Raw genomic sequence first — 22,018 nt, forward strand, 5'->3', positions numbered from 1 at the left:
ATATACCATGTGACAGTTTGCTTCAAAATTAACATCCCTAATTGCTTGGAGATATGTCTCAAGGGCACCTGACTTGGGAATGATATGGATAGATGAGTGCTAGCTTCATAAAACTCCCACAGGTTTTGAAATATTTTTATAAGGTAGAAATATAACTGTCTAATCGTCCTACAATTCTGTGGTGGATTTCCCATGCATTTGGGAATTCTTTTGATGAAATGCATAGGGAAGTTCAGCTTCTCTCTGAAGAGAGTCTTAGTGTCAGCCTTTTTTTCCCTCGGGAATGTTAGACATCTCTACGATGGAATTTGCAGAGACGACTGTTTGATTATATGAATGCAAACAGACCAAATTCTCACTTGGCTAAGTCCTTCATATCAGGTCACATGCTTTCTTTTTTAAGGAAAAATGAATGGATTTTCTTAGCCCATTAAACATGGGGGCAGTCCCAAGATCCAGGCTTTCATACATCCTAAAATAAGAATTAGATCATATCACTTTGACTCTGATATAAGTCTTGTTTCTACGTCAGCTTTTGGTGAGAATCTTGTTTTGAAGTAGAAGGAACTCTGTGCACCTACTGTTCCAGAAATTCATTAAGATAAGATATGTCTCCTAGTCCTTGTACTGTGTGCTCTGTTCATCCTCCCCACATGGTTCACAAGGCACCATGACACCAGCACTTGTGAGCATGCATGCACGGGCACACTCTGGGCTCCCCCAACACCCAGAGCCAGAAGAAGCCAGGAGAGCCTCCCCTGTTGGCTTGGAAGAAGTGAATAGCCATGTTGTGAACAGCTTCTGGAGAGGGCCACATGTCAACAACCTGACATGTGTTGATGTCCCTCTCAGATCTTGAACACTCTGCCTCCTCCAGAGTCCCCGAGTCTAATTCATAGTCGGTAATCACTTTGCGTTCAATAAATAAATGAACAATCCTATTAAAATATGACAAATCAGACTTCATGGTTTCCTAAGAGTTTTCTTGTTTCATTCTTTTTCATTTTGCTGAAAGACATCACATGTTTCTGATTCAAGAAAATATTATAGTTTTAGGAATAGGCACTAAGGAAAAATGAGATCATGAGCTAGCAAGACAGATGCATAGGTGTCATTCATCTAAACTTGCCCATATGAACATAGATAAATATAGATAAATACACGTCAGCACATACACACAAATATGTATACTTTTTGAAAAATATCAACATTTACTTTCCTTCTACAGCTTTCTTCTCCGTTACCTGTACTTATTCATTCCAAACATTTGTAGAATTCTTTTATGTAATAGTGACTTTGCATAGGATATAAAAAGAAGCATATGTAAACCATAGTCTGTGATTTTGAGGAGCTCATGGTCAAGCTAGGAATGCTTAAATGTACACACAAACAGCAAAAACCACAGTAATGGTTCCTATGACTTGACTGGACACTTTACATGTATTATCACATTTAGTTTTTAGTGTACCATATTTAAACAGGAGGAAACAGAGGCTTATACTTTACTAGCTGTTATGGTATCTGTATTTTCCACATAGAACTGATTACATACAGGAGCAATGAATATTGAGTGAACACTAAAAGGACAATACTGTCCACAGGCTTTTGGAAGAGAGAAAAATATACTCCTTCTGACATGGCTGGTCCAAGCACAGGCTTCCATGCCTACTGGGATCACCACAGCTCACACTCCAGGCCTCGCATTTTCTGTTCCATGCATTTGCCCCCTCCCTATCACTCCAAATTAGACAGTCACTGAATCCTACTAATATTGATTTCACTACATTTCCTGGATTTTACCCTTTCATACTCTGTGCCTACTACCAAAACCTGAGTTAAGATCTTCACTCAACAATTGATTTCCATTTTGAACAACTGAACTATCATTATTCTTTCTGTTTTCCCCAAATTGGCATCAATTGCCACTGTCAACATCAACCAAGCCAAGTTTGAAGGTCATGACAATCAGTGTTAATTGGGCTTGCAGACCAATTATGCCTTTTTAACTCCCTAGGAAAGGGAGTGTAATAGAAAGCACTAGCTGCCTACCTAATATACATTTATTTCTCCTTTCTTCCCCACCAGTAATAACCTCTTTACCAGTTGTTCAGACAGCTAAAAGACTGGTAATTCTCATTCCCTTGCAGCTAGAAGTGACATGATTCTAACCAAAAAACAATCTGAAGTCCAGTCTAATAAAAGCAAAATAAAACTTGGATTTCATTTTCAAACTTCTTACTATTAACATTATTGTCATTATGCTCATGACCATCATAACCATCCACTAGTTCTGCTAACAATAGCTAGCATCTGTATTAGTTTCCTCTTGCAGCATAACAAATGACCACAAACCTAGTGGCTTCAACAACACAAATGTATGACCTCCTGGTCTCCAGGGCTCAAGAGGCTGCACACAGCATGCCTGGATCCTTTGTTCAGGATCTCCCAAGGCTGAAATCACAGTGTTGGCGAGGCTGCATGTGATGCAACCTTACCTCAGACTTGGGGTCTTCTTCCAAGCTCACTAGCGGGTGGCAGTTCCTAGCAGCTATATGATTAATGTCCTCATTCTTGCTGGCTATCTGCTGGAGGCCGCTTTAGCTCAGAGAGGCCATTCTCAGGTTGTTGACATGTGGCCCTCTCAGAAGCTGTTCGCAACATGGCTATTCACTTCTTCCAAGCCAACAGGGGAGGCTCTCCTGGCTTCTTCTGGCTCTGACCTCCAGATCTTCTTTTAAGGGACAGGTCTGATTAGATCAGACTAATCCAGATTACCTCCCCTTTGATATAATCAGCTGATTAGGGGGCCTTACTTATATTGGCAAAAATCTCTCCAACTTTACCAGATAATGTAACTTAATCACATCCCATCACACTCACAGGTCCTGCCTACCCTCAGGGGCTGGAAATTTTCAAGAATAGGCACACCAGGGGGCAGGAGTCTTAGGGCAATTTTAGAATTCTGCCCACCACACCATGTAATGAGAATCCTTGAGTTAGATACTTTATATACATTATCAATTTAATTTCATTTACTTCTAACAACATTCATCTGAGGTATTTCTAATCCATTTTACAATTGAAAAAAACAATGTGAATTAGCCACGTGCCCCTAGGCAAATAACTTAAGCACTCTGCCTCACATTCATGGCTAGAATATAGAAATGCTATTATCTTCCTCATGTATTACATAGAGCTGTAATAAAGGGCAAATGAGAAAACACTTCGGAAATTATTTCAAAAATTACAGTCCCATAGATCTGCAAGGTATCTTATATGCCTGTGAGTTGTTCTTTGGGCTATAAAATATATTTACACTTCAAATGTGCTAAAGAGGATGGCACAGAAATAATCCTAAAAAGATACAAGATCCGGGATCTGTGACATGTGAGGTTGAGTGAGTCACTCAATCTCTCTCTGAACCCACATTTTCTCATATTAAATAATAAAATGAAGGGGCTAGGCTAGAGGATATTTAAGGTCCATTTCCAAATTAAAACTATTCTAGGACTCTGAGTTTGTATTACATCTACAATTAGATTTTAAATCCTGAACACAGGGGAAATGTCATTGTTTTAGCTGCAACCTTATAGTACCTAGAAAAAATATGGGAAAACTCTTTCACAAGCAGTTGTTAATGATGCTAGGAAACATTAAATTATAATAATATGCCTCAACCTCTGGATCCCCTTACCATCAATAAAATAGAATCTCTTTGTAAGGGGTAATAAAAAAACAGAAATCATGGTTTATTCAGACATATAGAAAACCCAGCTAATTAACGACTAAGCCATTTCTCCAGGGAGCAAATATTCTGGTTATTTCTGTATATCACTGTCAAATATTTAAGTTGATGAAGAGTCCATTTCTATGTCACTTGCTACCATGTTGGATGATTCAAAGAGAATATGAAATTAAAGAGGGAATCAAATTTTTCCCTAATTAATATTCCAGAAGGCAAAATTAACTCATAGTCCCTCAATCTGCTTCTACCAAATGAGAATAATAAAAATTAAGGACATAAATATACATCAAGACCCATAAAATAAATCTGTCTCTGGCAAGGCAGGTGACATGCTGAAATTGTTCACAAGGGCTCATCAATTCATCATGGTGTAGCAGAAATAAAAGGGGGGAAAAATCAATTCCAGCAATGCAAAGAGTAAGCATAAAAGGCATAAACAAAAGCATCGTTAAACAGGAAGTGGAACCCCAGCTTTGGGTAAGTGCATTAGGCTGAAGATGGGTGAACTTTTCTTTTTTCTGAACGACTCTCTTGCCAATTTGCTAACCACATTCTTTCAATTCACAGCATTTAATAGGTGCTGCATTTTAAAGTGGAGAGTCAATCTGTGACCAGCAGAAAACGCAAGACTTACAAATAAGAAAGGAGAAATGCAAATTGCTCTATTTTTACCAAAAGATGTTTTCAAAATACCGAATAGATAGAACATTGAGGCTCTGTAACAACAGATCTTACTACTTATCGAGACAGTGCTTATTCTATGCTGAGCTTGGGAAGTCAGTACCTCTCTAAGATGAAATAAACCTCTTCAAAGTACCCCAGTTCCACCTGGTAAAAAGCCTGTTTCAACACCTAAGTAAACCCCAGAGCCTTTGAAGTGTTCATTCCCATCACACAGCTAGCAGTGTGCTTTCAAAATGATATCTGTTTACTCTGATCCAAAAGTTACTTAGGCTTATAGCATGCCATAAGCAGAAAGGAAAACAAAACAGAAGTCTCAGCCCAGGATTGTAAGTGAATTTAATCTCTTGGGCCAGTTTTGATCACTTAGTACTGGCTGCCTGTAGCACCGTTTGGGCAGCCTGCAGACCTCAGTAAGAACAATGCTGTGGTCACTTAGTAATGTCTGATATGAAGGAGTTAGGAGAAGTTGAACAGGTAACAAATGAATCACAACTAGGCAAAAAGTCAAAAAAACTTCTGCCTTTTTGAGTGTCAGATTCTTCAGTAGTTTCTGAAACTCTCTAAGAATTTTACAAGAAAAAGTCATTTAACATCCCAGGAGTGTACGTTACTTTTGATAATATTTGAACTGGTAATAAGGAGCCTTCAGCACTTGTCAAATGAAATGGGTTTTTCAGAGCACACAACTTCTCCTTTAGAAATTAATCTAAGTCCCATGAGCTGTTCCTTCACAGAGAGCATCTTAAGGTTGGAAGAATATTCTGACTTCCAGAGATTCAACCATGATTCTATTATCAATGAGTTACTTTTCACTATCAAATGAGCCCTACCTGCCCAAAAGCATGGGACACAAGACAAAGGTTTGCCATTAGTCAAAGATTTAGAGCAAGTTGATGTGATTTAACAGAGAGAAAGCTAGCATAACTTAGCTGGTGGGGAATCACAAAGTTATGGTTTTGATCTGTACACTCATAGAGTAATTTGGGAAATCAACTCGTGGGATATTTTGATGATTTTGTTTCCATCTCTATTGGGGCCATGAGCTCATCTATGGCACTCAACATCTTAGAGTGGATGACTTTCTATAACTTCCCTTCATGTAGCCACTATTCTGAGGATGCACAACATGCCCCCTGTATCAAAAGCATGTATTTTTAGCCTTACATTCAACATTTTCAGTAACTTTGATAACTGCCCAGATATCCAATCTTCTCCCTCATTCACCATCAGCAGGTTAATTTCCTTATACCTTGTCCAACTGCCATGCTCATTCATTTCTAACTCTGATGAAAATGGTTCCCATGCTTGACTGCATACTCTATGGTGGAGTTCTTAGGCCAAAGACAAAATGTTTGAAGGCTGTGCTGAATGACCACCTTCTCATACTGACTTTCTCTTTTCTGATCATCCACAGCTTGTCATCATCTTTGAACTGACTTCTCCTTTCCTATCTCTATAGGACCTGGCAGAAAGATTTCTAAAGAAATAAGTATATGCTGGTTAGCCGTGGTCATGAACCTTTCAGCTCCTACACCTGTTACAGAAAACTTGCACATTCCCATTTCCATCGAAAAAAAAAATTACACACACATCAGATCTGTTTGCTAATCAGGGTTGCAAAGAAGGGTATAGAAGTATGGGGCCCTGGTCAAAATGGCATGAAAAACACAAGGAATCAGCTTTCCCCCCTCCCATGAAATGTCCAAAAAAACACTCAAGAAGGGAAAAACATAAATCCGCAGTAGGATCCGGAGAAGGTACCTGTACATAAGCCACAGGCTCTAAGAAGTTATGCGAAACCTCATCTTATATAGGAGACTGCACTGAAAAAAGGTTTGAAGGTCAACACATGACATCAGCTCCCACTTTCCACTTGAGAGAGAGAGAGAGAGTAGTGTACTGGGGAAGTAAGCAGGAAAAGATTTGGAATACCCCCTGCTGTTATCACCTAAACCAGAAGTGGGAGAGCTGGAATTGAGGTCAGCCATGGGGCTGGGAGGCTACCTGACACTTGGACTTGCACATTTGTGGACTGGTAGTATTTGCAGACCTCCACTTTCTTGGAAGCATCAGGTTTTATTTGTCCAGTTCATGGGTGGAGATGTCAGAGTAAAGAGCATATGTCAGAGTAGAGAAGGTATTCTGCAAGCACATCTACTGCTTGTAATGAAGCTTCCTGAAATAACCACCTAAAACTCCATCAGCAGGACACTATACCAGGGGAAATCATGTCTGAGCTGGTACTATGTTACTGGAACATGTTTTATTTTGCTTTCTTCTCTTCCTGTATTTTAGACCTGAGGTACTTCTAGAAACATTGTTCAGGGAGCCTAAAAATTATCTGGCAGAAATCAGCTCAATTTGTACCTGGCTAATAAGACAGAGATCACAAAATCTAATGTCCATCCGAGCAGACAGGTGAAATAAATGCAGTATGTGGGTCAGGTGTAAGAAATGATGACATGACAGGGCATGATGAAATCTGTGAGTATGCCACAGTGGTGACTCACTATTTCATTTTAGCAGGGTGTTACCATGCGGGACTGTGAGCCCAGTGTTGCTACAGCTTCAAATTATTTAACTAGGAGAGTTATATTTTTATAGCAAGTGGCCTAATTTTAAATGTTGGTTCTAAATTAATTTTAATACTAAGAGACCAAAAACAAAACAAGTCTGTGCTTAGAATAGAGACAATAGTAGGTTGTCAAAGAAAACCTGTGAGGAAACGGGAAAATATAAGACAAAAGGCACACTGCAAATGACATATTTTTCTAAACAAACCACTTAAAAATGCTTTCTGAAACATATTTACTTAAAAAAAAAGCAAGAATATTTTTTGGAGAGGATCTGACTCAAGAGATTAAAAAGTATATGAACACATTAAAGGTAAACAAGTAATTATAAAGAACACGAACACCATGTTACAAACTTCAATAAAATTAGGATAATAATAATACTTATCTCACAGGGATGCTGTGTACATTATATAAGTATGTAAAATAATTAGTAGTTTCTAGTTCATAATAACTTCTTAACAAATATTTGTTATTGTTGTTGCTTTAGCCTTGAGAAACTCTAGAAACTGTACCAGATAATAAAGGAAAAATATAAAAAGAGGAAATCATTTTAAAAGGAATAAGAGAAATGAAAGACAAACAAAAATGAAACCCTATGAAAAACTAAAACAACAGGTCATGTAAATAAAATCAATGTCATTAATCAAAAAAAAAAAAAGAGCAGGAAACTTTTCCCATTTGTAAGTTTTCAGTATGAAAAGTGAGAATAGGCAGGATGTCCAGAAAACCCAACCAAGGAGAACCAAGTCTAGTAATATTCTATTGCTTTTCTTTGAAACTTAAGAAGATAAGAAAGAATTCTTTAAGAATTCAGGAAAAATTCAAGTTGGTCTCATTCTTGTTCCTAAAACAAAATACTGAAGAGTGATTCCTGCACTTCAGATGTAGAAATCCACATGACTATAGCTCTCGCTCTGACAACAAGAAAACATCAGGTAATTTATAAAATCTCAACTACAAAATAACTATGATTGATGTACGAAAGGATCTAGGAATTGGTGGACAATATTTATAAATATGAACATAAATATGTACAAAAAGATGAGGAATTACAACCATATATATATAAATTACATGTGGGAATCAAATGAAAATTCTAAGGATAAAAAAGCATGCCATAAGAGATTTTAAGATTCCTTTGCTGATCTTATCATCAGACTAGACACAGTAGAGAAAAGAATTAATGAACTTCCAGATAGGCCAATAAAAATTATTCAAAAGAGACCTCAAAGAAAAAGAGAGTGTGGAAAAAAGCATAGCATCAAAAAGATGTGGAACAACATTAAATCATCTAATATATGTATAATTGAAGGTCCAAGAGGAAACAAGAAACAGAATGAGGCAGAAGATAAATTTGAAGAGACAATGGCTGAGGACTTGGAAAAATCAATTAAAAAAAAAACAGATCAAAACAGCTCAGACAACCAAAAGTAAAATTAAAAACTGAACACTATAAACTTAGTCATATCACTGTCAATCTGCTGAAAAGAAACCAGAAAATTTTGATGATAGTCAAAGAAAAAAGAAACATTACTAACAGAGGTACAAATATTAGAATAACAAATTTTGATCAAAAGTTATACAATTCAAAAGAAAATGGGATATTTAATAGCATATTTAAAGCACTAACGGGAAAAAAGCAGAATTCTGTACCAAGAAACATTTTCAAAAAATTAAGGGAAAATGAGAAATGTTTCAGACAAAATCTGAAAGAATTCACTATCAGTGGATTTGCACTATAAGTTTTGTTAAAGGAAGTTCTTCAGACAAAAAGAGAATGACATCAAATAGGAAGAAGGATATGCAGAAAGCACTGTACGTTAACAGAAATTGTAAAAATCAGGTTAAACAAAACAGATACCTCTGTCCTTATTTTGAAACTCTTTATAAGATAATTGATTAATAAGAATATAAAATAATGTATGATCCGCCTTAAGAGATCAGGAAAAAAAGAACAAATTAGATCTAAAGTAAACATGAAGAAGGAGATAATAAAGAGCAGAAATCAATTAAAATAAAACAACAATAAAATAAAGTATTATTATTTTAAAAGTAAAAAAAAAATCTCTATCCAGACTGATCAGGGTAAAAAAAAAAAAAAAAAAAAGAGAAGGCACTAGTTACCTATGTAAAGAATAAAAGAGGAAATATCACTATAAACAATAAAACATTAAAAAGATAATAAAGAATATTAAGTATAAATTTATGTCAATAAATAGAAAATATAGAAAAAATGGACGAATTCCTTGCAGGACACAACTATTTCAATAGTAGATAATCTGAATAATTCTCTCTATATATTGATTTTAGTTGAAAACCTTCCCATGAAGAAAACTCCAGGCCCAAATGGCTTCACCTGTGAGTTCTACTAAATACTTCTTAAATGAATAATACTAATTCTATACAAAATTTTTGAATATAAAGGAAAAATAAATGCTTGCCAACCCATCTTATGAGGCCATTATCATATAACAAAACAAGACAAAGCATCACTAGAAGAGAAAGTTAGAAAACTAGAAACCTCAGGACCCCAGATACAGTATTTCTCAACAAAATATTAGTAAATAAAATTGAGCAATGTATAAAAAGGACAATATATCATGACCAACTGGTGTTCATCTTTCAAATGCAAGATCAATTAAACATTCAAAAAGTGCAATTCATCTTGTCAACAGATTAAAAGAAAAATCAATATGATTTCTCTATAGATGCTGAAAAAGCATATGGTAAATTTAATATCCATTAATGATGAAAAACTCTCAGCACACTAGGAATTTAAGGATAATTATTCAGTCTTATAAAAAGGAATCTAGAAAAATCCCACAGCTAACATTACATTTAATAGTGAAAGACTGAGTGTTTTGTCCCCCAAGATTGGGAACATGGCAAGAATATCTGATTTCAGCAGTTCTAATCACACTGCTCTAGAGATTTTTATCCAGTGCAATAAAGAAAGAAAAAGAAATCAGTGGCATATGGATTGGAGAAAGAAATAAAACTGTCTTTATTCACAGATAACATGGCTATCTATATAGAAAATCCCAAAGAAGCTACAAAAAAATCTACTAGGACAAGTATTTAGCAAGATTTCATGATACTAGCTTAAATATACAGCAATTAAGTGTATATATTACCAATGAATAATCAGAAATTTAAATTATATAACACAATGCCACTTACATAGCAAAAACCACATAAAACAGTAATAAATGTGAAAAAATATATGTAGTAATTGTAGGTTAATTCCCAACAGAAATTAACACAGACTCAAATAAATGGAGCAATATTATGTTTGTGGATAAGATTCAATATTGTTATGTCAGTTCTCCCCATATTGTTCTATAAATTGAATACAATTTCTTCAAAATTTCTGCAGTCTTTTGTTGTAGGAATTGACAAACATTCTAAAACTTATGCTGAAAGAAATAAGATCCATAATAGCTAAAATTCTTGAAAAACAAGAATCATGTTGAAACACACCATTTTATTTCAAGACTTATAAAGACACAGTAATAAAAATAGTGTGCTATTGGTGTAAAGATAGACATATAGAACAACAGAATAAAATATATTCCAAAAATAGACCCGTACAGATCTGGATAATTGATTTAATAGATTTTATTTTTTAGAGTTTCATAGCAAAATTTTAGACTCACAGCAAAATTGAGTAGAAAATAGAGAGATCCCATATACCCCTTTCACCCGCACATACACAGCCTCCTTCACTATCAAAATCTTGCACAAGAGTACTGCATTTATTACAACTGATGAATCTACATTGATAAATCATTATCACCAAAAATCTGTAGTTTACATTAGGGTTCACTCTCGGTGTTATACATTCTAAAAATTTTGACAAATGCATAATGACAGACATCTATTATTATAGTATCATACACAGTAGTTTCACTGTCCTTAGCATTTTTATCATGTTTTGCCTATTCGTTTTTTCAAAACTAACTGCTGGAAACCGCTGATCCTTTTATTGTCTTCAGAGTGTTGCCTTTTCCAGAATTTCATAGAGTTAGAATGTTACAATATGTAGTCTTTTCAGATTAGCTTCTTTCACTTAGGAATATGCATTTAAGATTCTTCTATGTTTTTTCATGCTTGATATCTCATTTTGAGGAGAGTGAATAATATTCCATTGTCTAAATGTACTGTTGTTCATTTATCCATTCACATACTATAGAATATCTTGATTGTACCCAAGTTTTGGCAATTATTAATAAAGTTTCTATAAACATTTGTGTACAGGTTTGTGCATGAACTTAAGTTTCCAATTCTTCGGGTAAATGCCAAGGAGCACAATTCCTGGATTGTATGATACAAGTATGTTTCCTTTGAAAGACACTGACAAATCATTTTCCAAAATGGCTATATGATTTTGCACCCCCACTAAATGAACCAGAGTTCCTTGCCATGGAATGCCAAGGATGCTGCACATCCTTGCCAGAATTTGGTGTTGTCAGTGTTCCAGATTTGGGCTATTCTTATAGCTACATAGTGATATCCTATTGTTGTTTTAATTTGCAATTCCCTAATGACATTTGATGTTGGACATATTTTCACATGATTATATTTGCCATCTGTATATCATTATCGGTGGGGTGTCTGTTCAGGTTTTTATCCATTTATCAAGTTATTTTTTCTTATTGTGATTTTTAAGAGTCCTTTGTCTTTTTGAATAACAGTATTGGATAGGCTTTTTGCAAAAATTCTCTCAGCGTGTAGCTTGTCTTTTCATTCTCTTGACAGCATCATTCACAGAGCACACATTTTTAATTTTAATGAAATCCAGCCAATCAATTCTTTCTTTCATGAATTGTGCTTTTCATTCTGTATCTGAAAAGTCATTGGCATACCAATGTCATCTACTTTTTCTCCCATGTTATCTTTTAGGAGTTTTATACTTTTGCATTTTACATTTAAATCTATTTTGCCTTCTGAGATAATTTAGGAGAGAATGCAAGGTCTGTGTCTAGATTCATTTTTTTTCATGTGGGTGTCCAGTTGTTCAAGCATCATTTGTTGAAAAGCCTATCTTTGATCTCTTGTGTTGGTTTTTCTCCTTTGTCAAAGGTATGTTGACTATAATTATGTGGATCTATTTCTGGGCTCTCTGCACTATACCATTGCTTTGTCTATTCTCTCACCAACACCACACTATCTTGACTATAATAATTTTATACTAAGACTTGAAGTTGGGTAGCATCAGCCCTCCAACTTTATTCTCCTTCAATATTGAGTTGGCCATTTTTAGGTCTTTTTTCTGTGTATAAATTTTAGAATCAGTCTGTTAATATCCACAGAATAATTTGCTGGGATTTTGATTGAGATTATATTGAATCTATAGATTAAGTTGGAAGGACTGACATCTTGACAATATTGAGTGTTCCTATCCATAAACAAGAAATATCTCTCCATTGGTTTCATTATTTCATATTGTTCATCAGAGTTTTGTAGATTTCCTCATATAGATTGTACATATATTTTGTCAGATTTATATTTAGGTATTTCATTTTAAGAGGTACTAATGTAAATTTTGCTTTCAGCTTCAAATTCCACTTGTTAATTTCTGGTATATAGGTAAGTGATTAACTTCTGTATATTAAACTTATATCCTCCAATGTTTGCTAAATCACTCATTAATTCCAGGGGTTTTGGGTGGTCAAATTTTTGATTTTCTATATAGAAAATCGTGACATCTGAGAAGAGGTGATTTTATTTCTTACTTCCCAATCATATACCTTTATTTCCTTTTCTTATCTTATTGCATTAGGCAGGACCTCTGATAGGTTTAAAAGGAGTAGTGAGAGGACATCCTTACCAACTTCCTGATACTAGTGGGAAAACTCCTAGTTTCTCACCATGATGATGTGAGCTATAGGTTTTTTGTACAAGTTCTTTATCAGTAAGGAAGTTCCCCTCTATTTCTAGTTTGCAGGGAGTTTTTGTCATGAATGGATGCTGGATGTTTTCAAATGTTTTTTTTGCATCTGTTGATATGATCATGTGAGTCTTTAGCCTGTTGATGTGATGGATTATATTAATTGATTTTTGAATATTGAACAAGACTTGCAATCTCAAATAAGTTGCATTTGGCCATGATGTATATTTTTCATACGTTGTTGGATTTGACTGGGTAATACCTGTTGAGGACTTTTGCATCTATTCATGTTATTGACCTGTAGTTTTCTTGTCATGTAATGTTTTTGTCTGGCTTTAGTGTGAGGGTGGTTCTGACCTTCTAAAATTGATTGTAGAGAATTGGCATAATTGGTAGAATTCATTTATGAGCCTATTTAAGCCTGTTGTTTTTCATTTTAGAAATGTGTTAATTATTGATTCAGTTTATAAAATATATGCAAGCCTAATCAGATAGACTTTCTTCCTGTGTGAGTTTTTGGTAGATTATATCTTTCTAGAAATTGGTCCATTTCATCTAGGTTATCGAAGTTGTGGGCATAGAGTTATTCACAATACTCTTTTATTATTCTTTTAATGTCCATGAAATCTGTAGTAATAGTCCCTCATATCTCTCTGTAATTAATAATTTGCATCTCCTCTCTTTTTTTCTTTGTTGGCCTGGTTATCGGCTTATTGATTTTGTTGATCTTTTTTTTTTAAACAGTTCTTTGTTTTGTAGATAGATTTTCTCTATCAGTTTTCATTTTTCATTGTCACTGATATTTATTCAAATTTTTATTATTTACCTTCTTTTGTTTACTTCAGAATTAATTTGCTCTTATTTTTCTAGCTTCCTAAGGAGGAAGTTTAAATTACCGATTTGAGATCTTTCTTCTTTTCCAATATATGCATTCCATGCTCTATTTTCCTTCTAAGTGTAACTTTTGCTGAATCCCACTTGTTTTGATAGGTTGTATTTTCACTTTCAATTAGTTCAAAATATTGTTTAAATTCTTCTTGAGATTTCTTCTTTGACCTGTTACTTAGAAATTTGTTTCTTAATGTCCATATATTTGGGAATTTTTAATTCCATTGAGAGCAGACACTGTATGCCTTTTAGTCTTTTAAATTGGTTATTATATGTTTTATGGCACAGAATGTGGTCTCTCTTGGTGAATGTTGCATGTGAATCTGAAAAGAATATGTATTCTGCTGTTGTTCAATGAAGTAGTCTACACGTGTCAATATAGTCAGTTGATTAATGATGCTGTAGAGTCCAACTACACCCTGACTGATTTTCTGCCTGCTGAATCTGTCCATTTCTGATAGAAAGGTGTTGAAGTCTCTGACTGTGATAGTGGATTCATCTTTTTCTCCTTGCAATTTTATCAGTTTCCCCTTCACATATTTTGATGCTTTGTTGTTAGGTGCATACATAATAAGGATTGTTACATCTTCTGGGAAAATTAATCCTTTCCATATTATGTAATGCTACTTTTTATCTCTGAAAACCTCCCTTAATCTGAAGTATGCTCTATTGCTCTGAAGTCTGAAATGAATATAGCTATTCTTACTTTCTTTTGATTAGTGTTAGCATGGTATATTTCTCCACCCCTTTACTTTTCAGATATATGTGTCTATATTTAAAGTGTTTTTTTCTGGACAATAGATATCCATGTCTTGTTCTTTGATCCTCTCTTACCATCTCTGCCTTTCAGTTGGTGTATTTACACCATTGATTTGTACAGTGATTGCTGATATAGTTTAATATCTGCTATATTTGTTATTTGTTCCCATTTTTGTCTTCCACTCTTTTTCTGCTTTTCGTGGTTTTAATTGATTTTATATGATTTCGTTTTTCTCTCCTTTATTAATTATACTGCAGTTATACTTCTTTTTTAAAAACATTTTTTTAGTGATTGCCCTAGTGTATGTAATATACACTTATAGTAAAGTCAAGTGTACTTTTTTTCTTTCTTTTTCTTAAAGTCTACTTTCAAATACACTATACCACAATATGGGTAGTGGGAGTATTTCAAAATAATTACAGACTTATATTTATTTGAATATATGACCGCAATTAGAAAGAAAATGAAAGTTGTTTATTTATTCCTTCAACAAACCACTTCTGAAGGATAATTTTTCAGAGTACAGAATTATAGGTTGGTGGAGTTATTTTCTCTCAATACTTTAACTGTTTCACTCTCCTCTTGTCTTGCTTGAATAGTTTTCTGTTATAATCAGCTCAGGCTGCCATAATAAAATATGATATGTGTATCACTAAATATGTTGTCTTAAACAACATAAATTTATTTCTCATGGTTCTGAAGTCTGGAGGTCAGAGATTATGGTGCTGGCCTGGTTGGTCAGATGCTGATCCAGGCTCTCTTCCTGGTTTGCAAATGGTCACATGCTCTGTGTCATTACATAGGAGTGTAATCCCATCACAAGGGCCCCACCTTCATGAACTCATCTAAACGTAATTATGTCCCAAAGGTCCATCTCCAAATATCATCCTACTGGAGGCTAGAATTTCAACATGTGAATTTGAGGGAAGCAACCCAGTCCATAGTAAGTCCTAAGGAGAAGTCAGATACAATTCTTTGCTCCTCCAAAGGTAAAATAAGGATTTTTTTTTTTTTACTCTGGTTTCTTTCAAGATTTTTTCTTTTCCTTTGATTTTTAGCATTTTGAATGATATTCACTGGTTTAGTTTTTGTTTTTGTTGTTATTGTTGTTTTTGAATTCATCTTATTTAGCATTTTTTGAGCTTCCTGAGTCTGTGGTTTGGTGTCTGATATTAATCTGGGGAGATTCACAGTCATTAGTACTTCAAATATTTTTTCTGCCCCTTTTTCTCTTCTCTTTCTGGTATTTTCATTACACATGTTACACCTTTTGTAGTTGTCTCACAGTCCTTGAATATTTTGTTTCTTCAGTCTTTTTCTCTTTGTTTTTTTCACTTTGGAAGTTTTTATTGATATAACCTTAAGTTCAGAGATTCTTTCCTTAGCTGTGACCATCAAAGGCATTCTTCATTTCTGTTACAATGTTGCTTTTTTAAAAATCTCCAGCATTTCCTTTTGGTTCTTCCTTAAAATTTCCATCTTTCTGCTTCCATTGCCCATCTTCTTGCAGGCTCTCTACTTCATCCATTCGAGCCATTAGTATATTAATCATAATTATTTTAAATTCCCAATTAGATAATTCCAACATACCTACCATATCTAACTCTGATTCTGATGCTTGTTCTATCCCTTCAAACTGTGTTTCATGCCTTAAATATGCCTCAAAATTTTTAACATACTGGGTAAAATGAACTGTGGTAAACAGGCCTTTGCTGATGTGGTGTTAAGGTGTATGGGAAGAAGTATTCTATAGTCCTAGGATCACTTCTTAATCTTTTAGTGACCCTGTGCCTCTAGACTGTGAACTTCATAAGTGCTTCTGAGTCCCACTCCCACCTTAGGCAGGACAGAATGGCCAGAATGGGTTGGATTGGAGTTAGTATTTCCTTTTGCCCACACGAAAGGCTAGAGCCAACTGGAGTTTGCCATTTCCCTTCCTCCAAGTCAGTTAAGCTCTGAAAAAAATCCTAGTAGTTTAGGCTATGATGAAAGCTTGAGGGCAAGCCTTGTTAAGAAGAAGAGACCTGTGGTTTATGTATACAATGGAATATTACTCAGCCATTAGAAACAACAAATACCCACCATTTGCTTCAACGTGGATGGAACTGGAGGGTATTATGCTGAGTGAAGTAAGTCAGTCGGAGAAGGACAAACAGTGTATGTTCTCACTCATTTGGGGAATATGAATAATAGTGAAGGGGAATATAAGGGAAGGGAGAAGAAATGTGTGGGAGATATCAGAAAGGGACACAGAACATAAAGACTTCTAACTCTGGGAAATGAACTAGGGGTGGTGGAAGGGGAGGAGGGCGGGGGGTGGGGGTGAATGGGTGAAGGGCACGGAGGGGGACACTTGACGGGATGAGCACTGGGTGTTATTCTGTATGTTGGTAAATTGAACACCAATAAAAATTAATTTATAAAAAAAAAAAAAAGAAGAAGAAGAGACCAATGCTCTGATGTACTTCAAAATGTTTACTCTTCCCTTCCACCTGCTGAAACAATGAGGGGAGTTTTCTCTGACATTCACTCTGAGAAACTGTTCAAGCTCCTGGAGGTAAAACTCACAAAAGTGTGGGGTCTCTCTGATGACTGGGTTCTCCTGGAGATATTAACTCACAGAGTTGTCCATATTGAGCAATTCTTTGATTACAGTTCAGGTTTTCCTGCCCTGGTACTCGTTCCCACAGAGGTTTCTGCTCCCAGCTTCCTGCTCCAGTAGGATGTGATTCCTTGAATCCACCTATCTGTCTCTCCAATTTTAGAAGTAGCAATTCGTTTGCTTCCTGCCTTCTATTTAAAAAAAGGTTGTTGACTTTTTAGCTTGTTCAGCTATTTACTTATTGTTAGCATGGAGTAACAACTAACAAACTCCTTACATACTGGACCAGAAACTGGAAGTCAATAATTAGTTTTTGACGAAGTTTCCAAGGTAGTTCAGTGGGGAAAGGTTGATCTTTTCAACAATTGTGCTAGTGAACTTCAATCTTTACTTCATCTAATACATAAAAATCAACTCAAAGTGGATCACAGATCTAAACATAAGAGCTACAACTATCAAACTTCTAGGAAAAAATATTTTTGACCTCGTGTTAGGTAAATACTTTTTAGATAGGACATGAAAAGTAAAAACTATAAAATAAATAATTGAAAAACTGGATTCCCCTATAATTAAACAGTTCTGCTCTTTGAAAAATGCTACTAATGAAATGGATAGACAAGCCTAGAACTAGAAAAATACACATGTGCAATATATATTTGATAAAAGATTTGTATTCAGAACATGTAAAAAATTTTTATATCTCAATTAGAACATGTAACGTAGTTTTTAATGGGCAAAAGACTTTAACAGATTTTTCACCACTGAAGATACATAAGTAAGTAGCAAGCAAGTATATGAAGCATACTCAACACATTCATTATTAGAGAAATACAAATTATAACTACAATTAGATACTAGTTCATAGATGAGTACTATAAGAGTAGTATAGAATGAGTACTATTTTAAAAAACTATTAAAATATTAATAAAGAAAGAATCTGGAGCATTTGGAAATCTCAAAAATTATGAGGGGATTGAAACTGCTACATACTTTGGCAACAGTTTGGTAGTTTCTTAAAAAATTAAATATTGACTAACCATTTGACCCAGCAATACCACTCCTAGATATTTTCTAAGTGTAAATAAAAACACATATCCACACTAATACCTTTACATAAATCTTTATAGAAAATGTGGTGTACACATACAATGGAATATTATTCAGCCATAAAAAGAGTGAAATCTTGCCATTTGCAATGACATGGATGGACTTAGGAGAAATAAGGGAAGTTAAGGGAAATAAGTCAGCCATATGATTTCACTCATATATGGAATTTAAGAAACAAAGCAAATAAGCAAAGGGGAAAAAACATGAGAGAGAGATAAACCAAGAAACAGACTTTTAACTACAGAGAACAAACAGATGGTCACCAGAGGGGAGGTGAATGGGGGATGGGGGAAACAGGGATGAGGATAAAGGAGGGCACTTTTTGTGATGAACACCGGGTGTCCTATGGAAGTGCTGAATCACTATATTGTGCACCTGAAACTAATATAACAGTATATGTTAACTAACTGGAATTAAGCTAAAAACTAAAAACAAAAGCAAAAAAAGTTTAAAAACACTTATATCTTAAAAATTTTTTAAAGCATGAGAAATAAACATGTAAAAAGAAACACTGAAATACAGTGGAGTCAGTAATATACAAAGGGTCCTGCAAGTAAGAGCTTACAACCTAATATTTTATAAGCAGCTGTTTTACCAAAAGGTGGTAGAAAGAGGTCCTCAGAAGTGCAAGGAGTCAGAAAATAACTATCCAAGTACTTTTCCTGGATAAAATACCTGGGGTCCTGTGACAGAATAAAGGAATGTATTTCAAAAGAAAGAAGACCAGAAACATTAATATGTTATGTAAATGTTGTTCTGCACAGTAGTATAAATGTGGTGATAGGGCCACCACTGGCACATAAATTACCTTTGTGTATTAGAAGAAGGAGTTTCCTTCTCCCTTTTCTCTATCCAAAAGAAAATTAAATGGAAGGGGTGGAAGGAGTGAGCGAGGAAAGCATGCTGTTGATGATCAAAGACAGATTCCATAGAAACGCCCTGAAAAATAATCACATTGCACTCATCCTCTTTCACAACGTGGACAATGATCTTTCTGCCACCCACAGTGATACATTTAATAAGATTTTGTTACTCTTTTTCTTTCAAGATTTTATTTATTCATGAGAGACACACACAGAGAGAGGCAGAGACATAGGCAGAGGGAGAAGCAGGCTCCATGCAGGGAGCCTGATGTAGGACTCGATCCCAGGACCCTGGGATCACGCCCTTAGCCAATGGCAGATGCTCAACCACTGAGTCACCCAGGTGCCCCTTAAGTTACTCTTTTTAAAAAGTTAGCTAAAAAGTGTCATTGGACAGATATTAAAAGCCTTTTGAAAAATACACTATTTTTATTTGCTTTTTTATGTTTAATTTTTATTTTACCAAAGAAGTGCCTGTTGTTTAAAACATTGAAATGTAGGATGTCCATAGGTCAAGAAATATGTGTAGTAGTAATTAACGTTTCTCCTGAATGAAGATGCCCTGACAACATTACGTGCATTACTTCCTTCAGGCATTATGGGTGCTCTACATTTCTCCAACACTGTAAATGAGCAGGCGTGGCACCTGCCCATAGCACCTCGTGGCTCAAACTCCTGCTTCCTGAAGGCAATGCCTTCCAGCCATTTCTTCTATGCCTATGTACCTCCCTATTTTCAGGTAACATGCTTGTTTGGTTATTTCTAGCCTTTTTTCTGTTTTAGATATTATTTGCTGACTTTCCAGTATGGAAGATGAGATAAAGGAGGTCCCAACGCTCACACTCACACTCGTACACACATACACACATGCAGCCACACATTCTTCCGTTATAGACGTACCGGTTATTCTGTGCACCACAAATGCAAACTGTTACCCATAGCCAAACCACACATGCACAATAGTCACCTTTCTTTTCGTACACAACTTTTTGTTTTCCTACACTTAATGCTCATCCTGTTTTTTCATCCTCTTGGACCTCCCTTGCCGCCAGCCTAAGCTTCAGCTTTCTCCATCTGGATAAATCTATAGGCATCTGTTTTCTAGATTTTAAAGTTTTGTTGCTATCATAGCCTCTCTTGTCTCTATCCATAAAGCTTCAAGCAATTTTACCTCTTTACCATCTTTTGAGCAATATTCTAGAGAGCCTCGAAGGTAAACACACAGGTCCTGCTGACTGTCATGCTCCGCAGGGGCCCCTGCAGGGGTCAGTAATCATGCCTGAGACATATGTGGGGGAGACTCAGACCATGTGGGCTCTGTGCTTCTTGGCAAATCAGATATTTGAAGGTGTCCTCAAATACCAGAGGCCTCACCCGCCAGGCCCTGCTACTCCTGATGTGCTCAAATCCCATTTCTTTTGTAATTAAAGGAAAACGTTTGTTCATGTAAACCACCGGTTGATTTAATGAATGGGAAGAGAAGGGAGAAGGCTCTCAGGCCTCACGCCTACCTTCACAGCACTGAAGCAGAACACGTGGAGCAGGGCAGTGGCGGTGGCACTACGGGCCACGCTGTAAATAGCCGATGTCATCCCAGAAACAGCTAGAACACAAACACCAACAGTCTCACAATCAATAAAGTGAAGAGAGATGGTTGTACCTTTCAAATACAAAATGCCTGCCAAAGGCGCAGAGTATATCTTATGGGATCAGTCAAAAGCACTGGATGACTTAATATATATATATATATATATATATATATATATATATATATATATATAGAGAGAGAGAGAGAGAGAGAGACATTTATTAAAAATTCTGGAGGAAAACATTTAAAAGGAATTTTTGGCAACATTTTTAGAGGACCGTGTGAACAAGTCCAGTATGGAGGTAGGGAAACCTCCTTGCTTACAGTTGAAAGCTTGGCCAAAGGAAACATCACAGATGAAGGTTTCCATGGAAGACAGTGGGGATAGGGTGAGAAAGATCAATCTAACAAATAAGCCACGGTCGCGTGTGTCTCTGTGTGCCTGTGTGTAATGAGGTGGTAACAGTGCTGGATCACCAGCTATGCTGTAACGCTTTATGTACAATTTCATTTCATTCTTACAGCAACTCTATGAGATCTGTGTGTTTATATCCATTTAGAGAAGAAGTAAACTTTAAAGTTAAGCAGTCTGCACAAAGTCTCCAGGTAAGGATTAGGTGAGGTGTTGGAATCTAAAGTGCTATGTCAAGGGAGGGTCCACACAGGAGGGAGACACAGGTCCCCTGTCCATACAGGTGCACACAAGAAGTAGCTCGGTGCTCAGGATGAAGAAAACCTAGCTGTCCAGACTCTCATTCCATTCAGCCCTTATCAGAACTTTAGACTTCTTTACAGGAAGAGCAAGATGTAAATGGCTTACCAGAACCTCCAAAAAACAGCATGTCAATTTGTTCCAAAAGATATATGCAGAAAGTGTCGATCTGCGGGAAGAGCCCAAGGAGGGAAATTGCAGGGAAGCAATATAAAAATACTGGAAGTGAACAGACAAAATTGATGGTAAGTGTGCAGTTGATGGCCACCGGGTCCCTGAGGCAATCCTGCCCCCCTTCCAGCACCCAGAGCCCCCTGCCCACGTCCTGGAGGCAATCCTGGACTCCTCACACCCACAGGAGGAAGGTCTGCAGGCCAAGTGGAATGTGCCCATGGAAGTAACAAAGGGCACATCTGAGGAAAGAGGTCCAAGCAAGGAATGCAAGGGAGCCCAGGCCCAAGCAGAGACCTCGGGTGGTGAAAGAGGCAGTGGAAAGGTCTGCAGTTTGCAAGAACGGGCTTCCACTTGGGGAACATGGGTGGGGAAGAAACAGGGAAACTCCAGGAACGGGTAAAGCCAAAGGCAACAGGTAGGGCAGATCTC

The 22,018-nt window shown here is 36.1% G+C and overlaps 1 protein-coding gene across 1 annotated transcript in view; it reads right to left on the reverse strand.

The window, feature by feature from the left end:
* The window catches only part of PCNX2 (pecanex 2), a 291,225-nt gene that overhangs the window by 168,784 nt on the left and 100,423 nt on the right, over window positions 1–22,018 (reverse strand). Inside the window, exons 14-15 of the mRNA XM_055308988.1 lie at window positions 21,524–21,634; window positions 20,627–20,718 (exon numbers count right to left, since the gene is read on the reverse strand). Coding sequence (XP_055164963.1) covers window positions 20,627–20,718; window positions 21,524–21,634 — 203 coding nt within the window. The remainder of the gene's footprint in view (window positions 1–20,626; window positions 20,719–21,523; window positions 21,635–22,018) is intronic.

The sequence above is a fragment of the Nyctereutes procyonoides genome, unplaced genomic scaffold (genome assembly GCF_905146905.1).
Source record: "Nyctereutes procyonoides isolate TBG_1078 unplaced genomic scaffold, NYPRO_anot_genome, whole genome shotgun sequence".
NCBI lineage: Eukaryota > Metazoa > Chordata > Mammalia > Carnivora > Canidae > Nyctereutes > Nyctereutes procyonoides.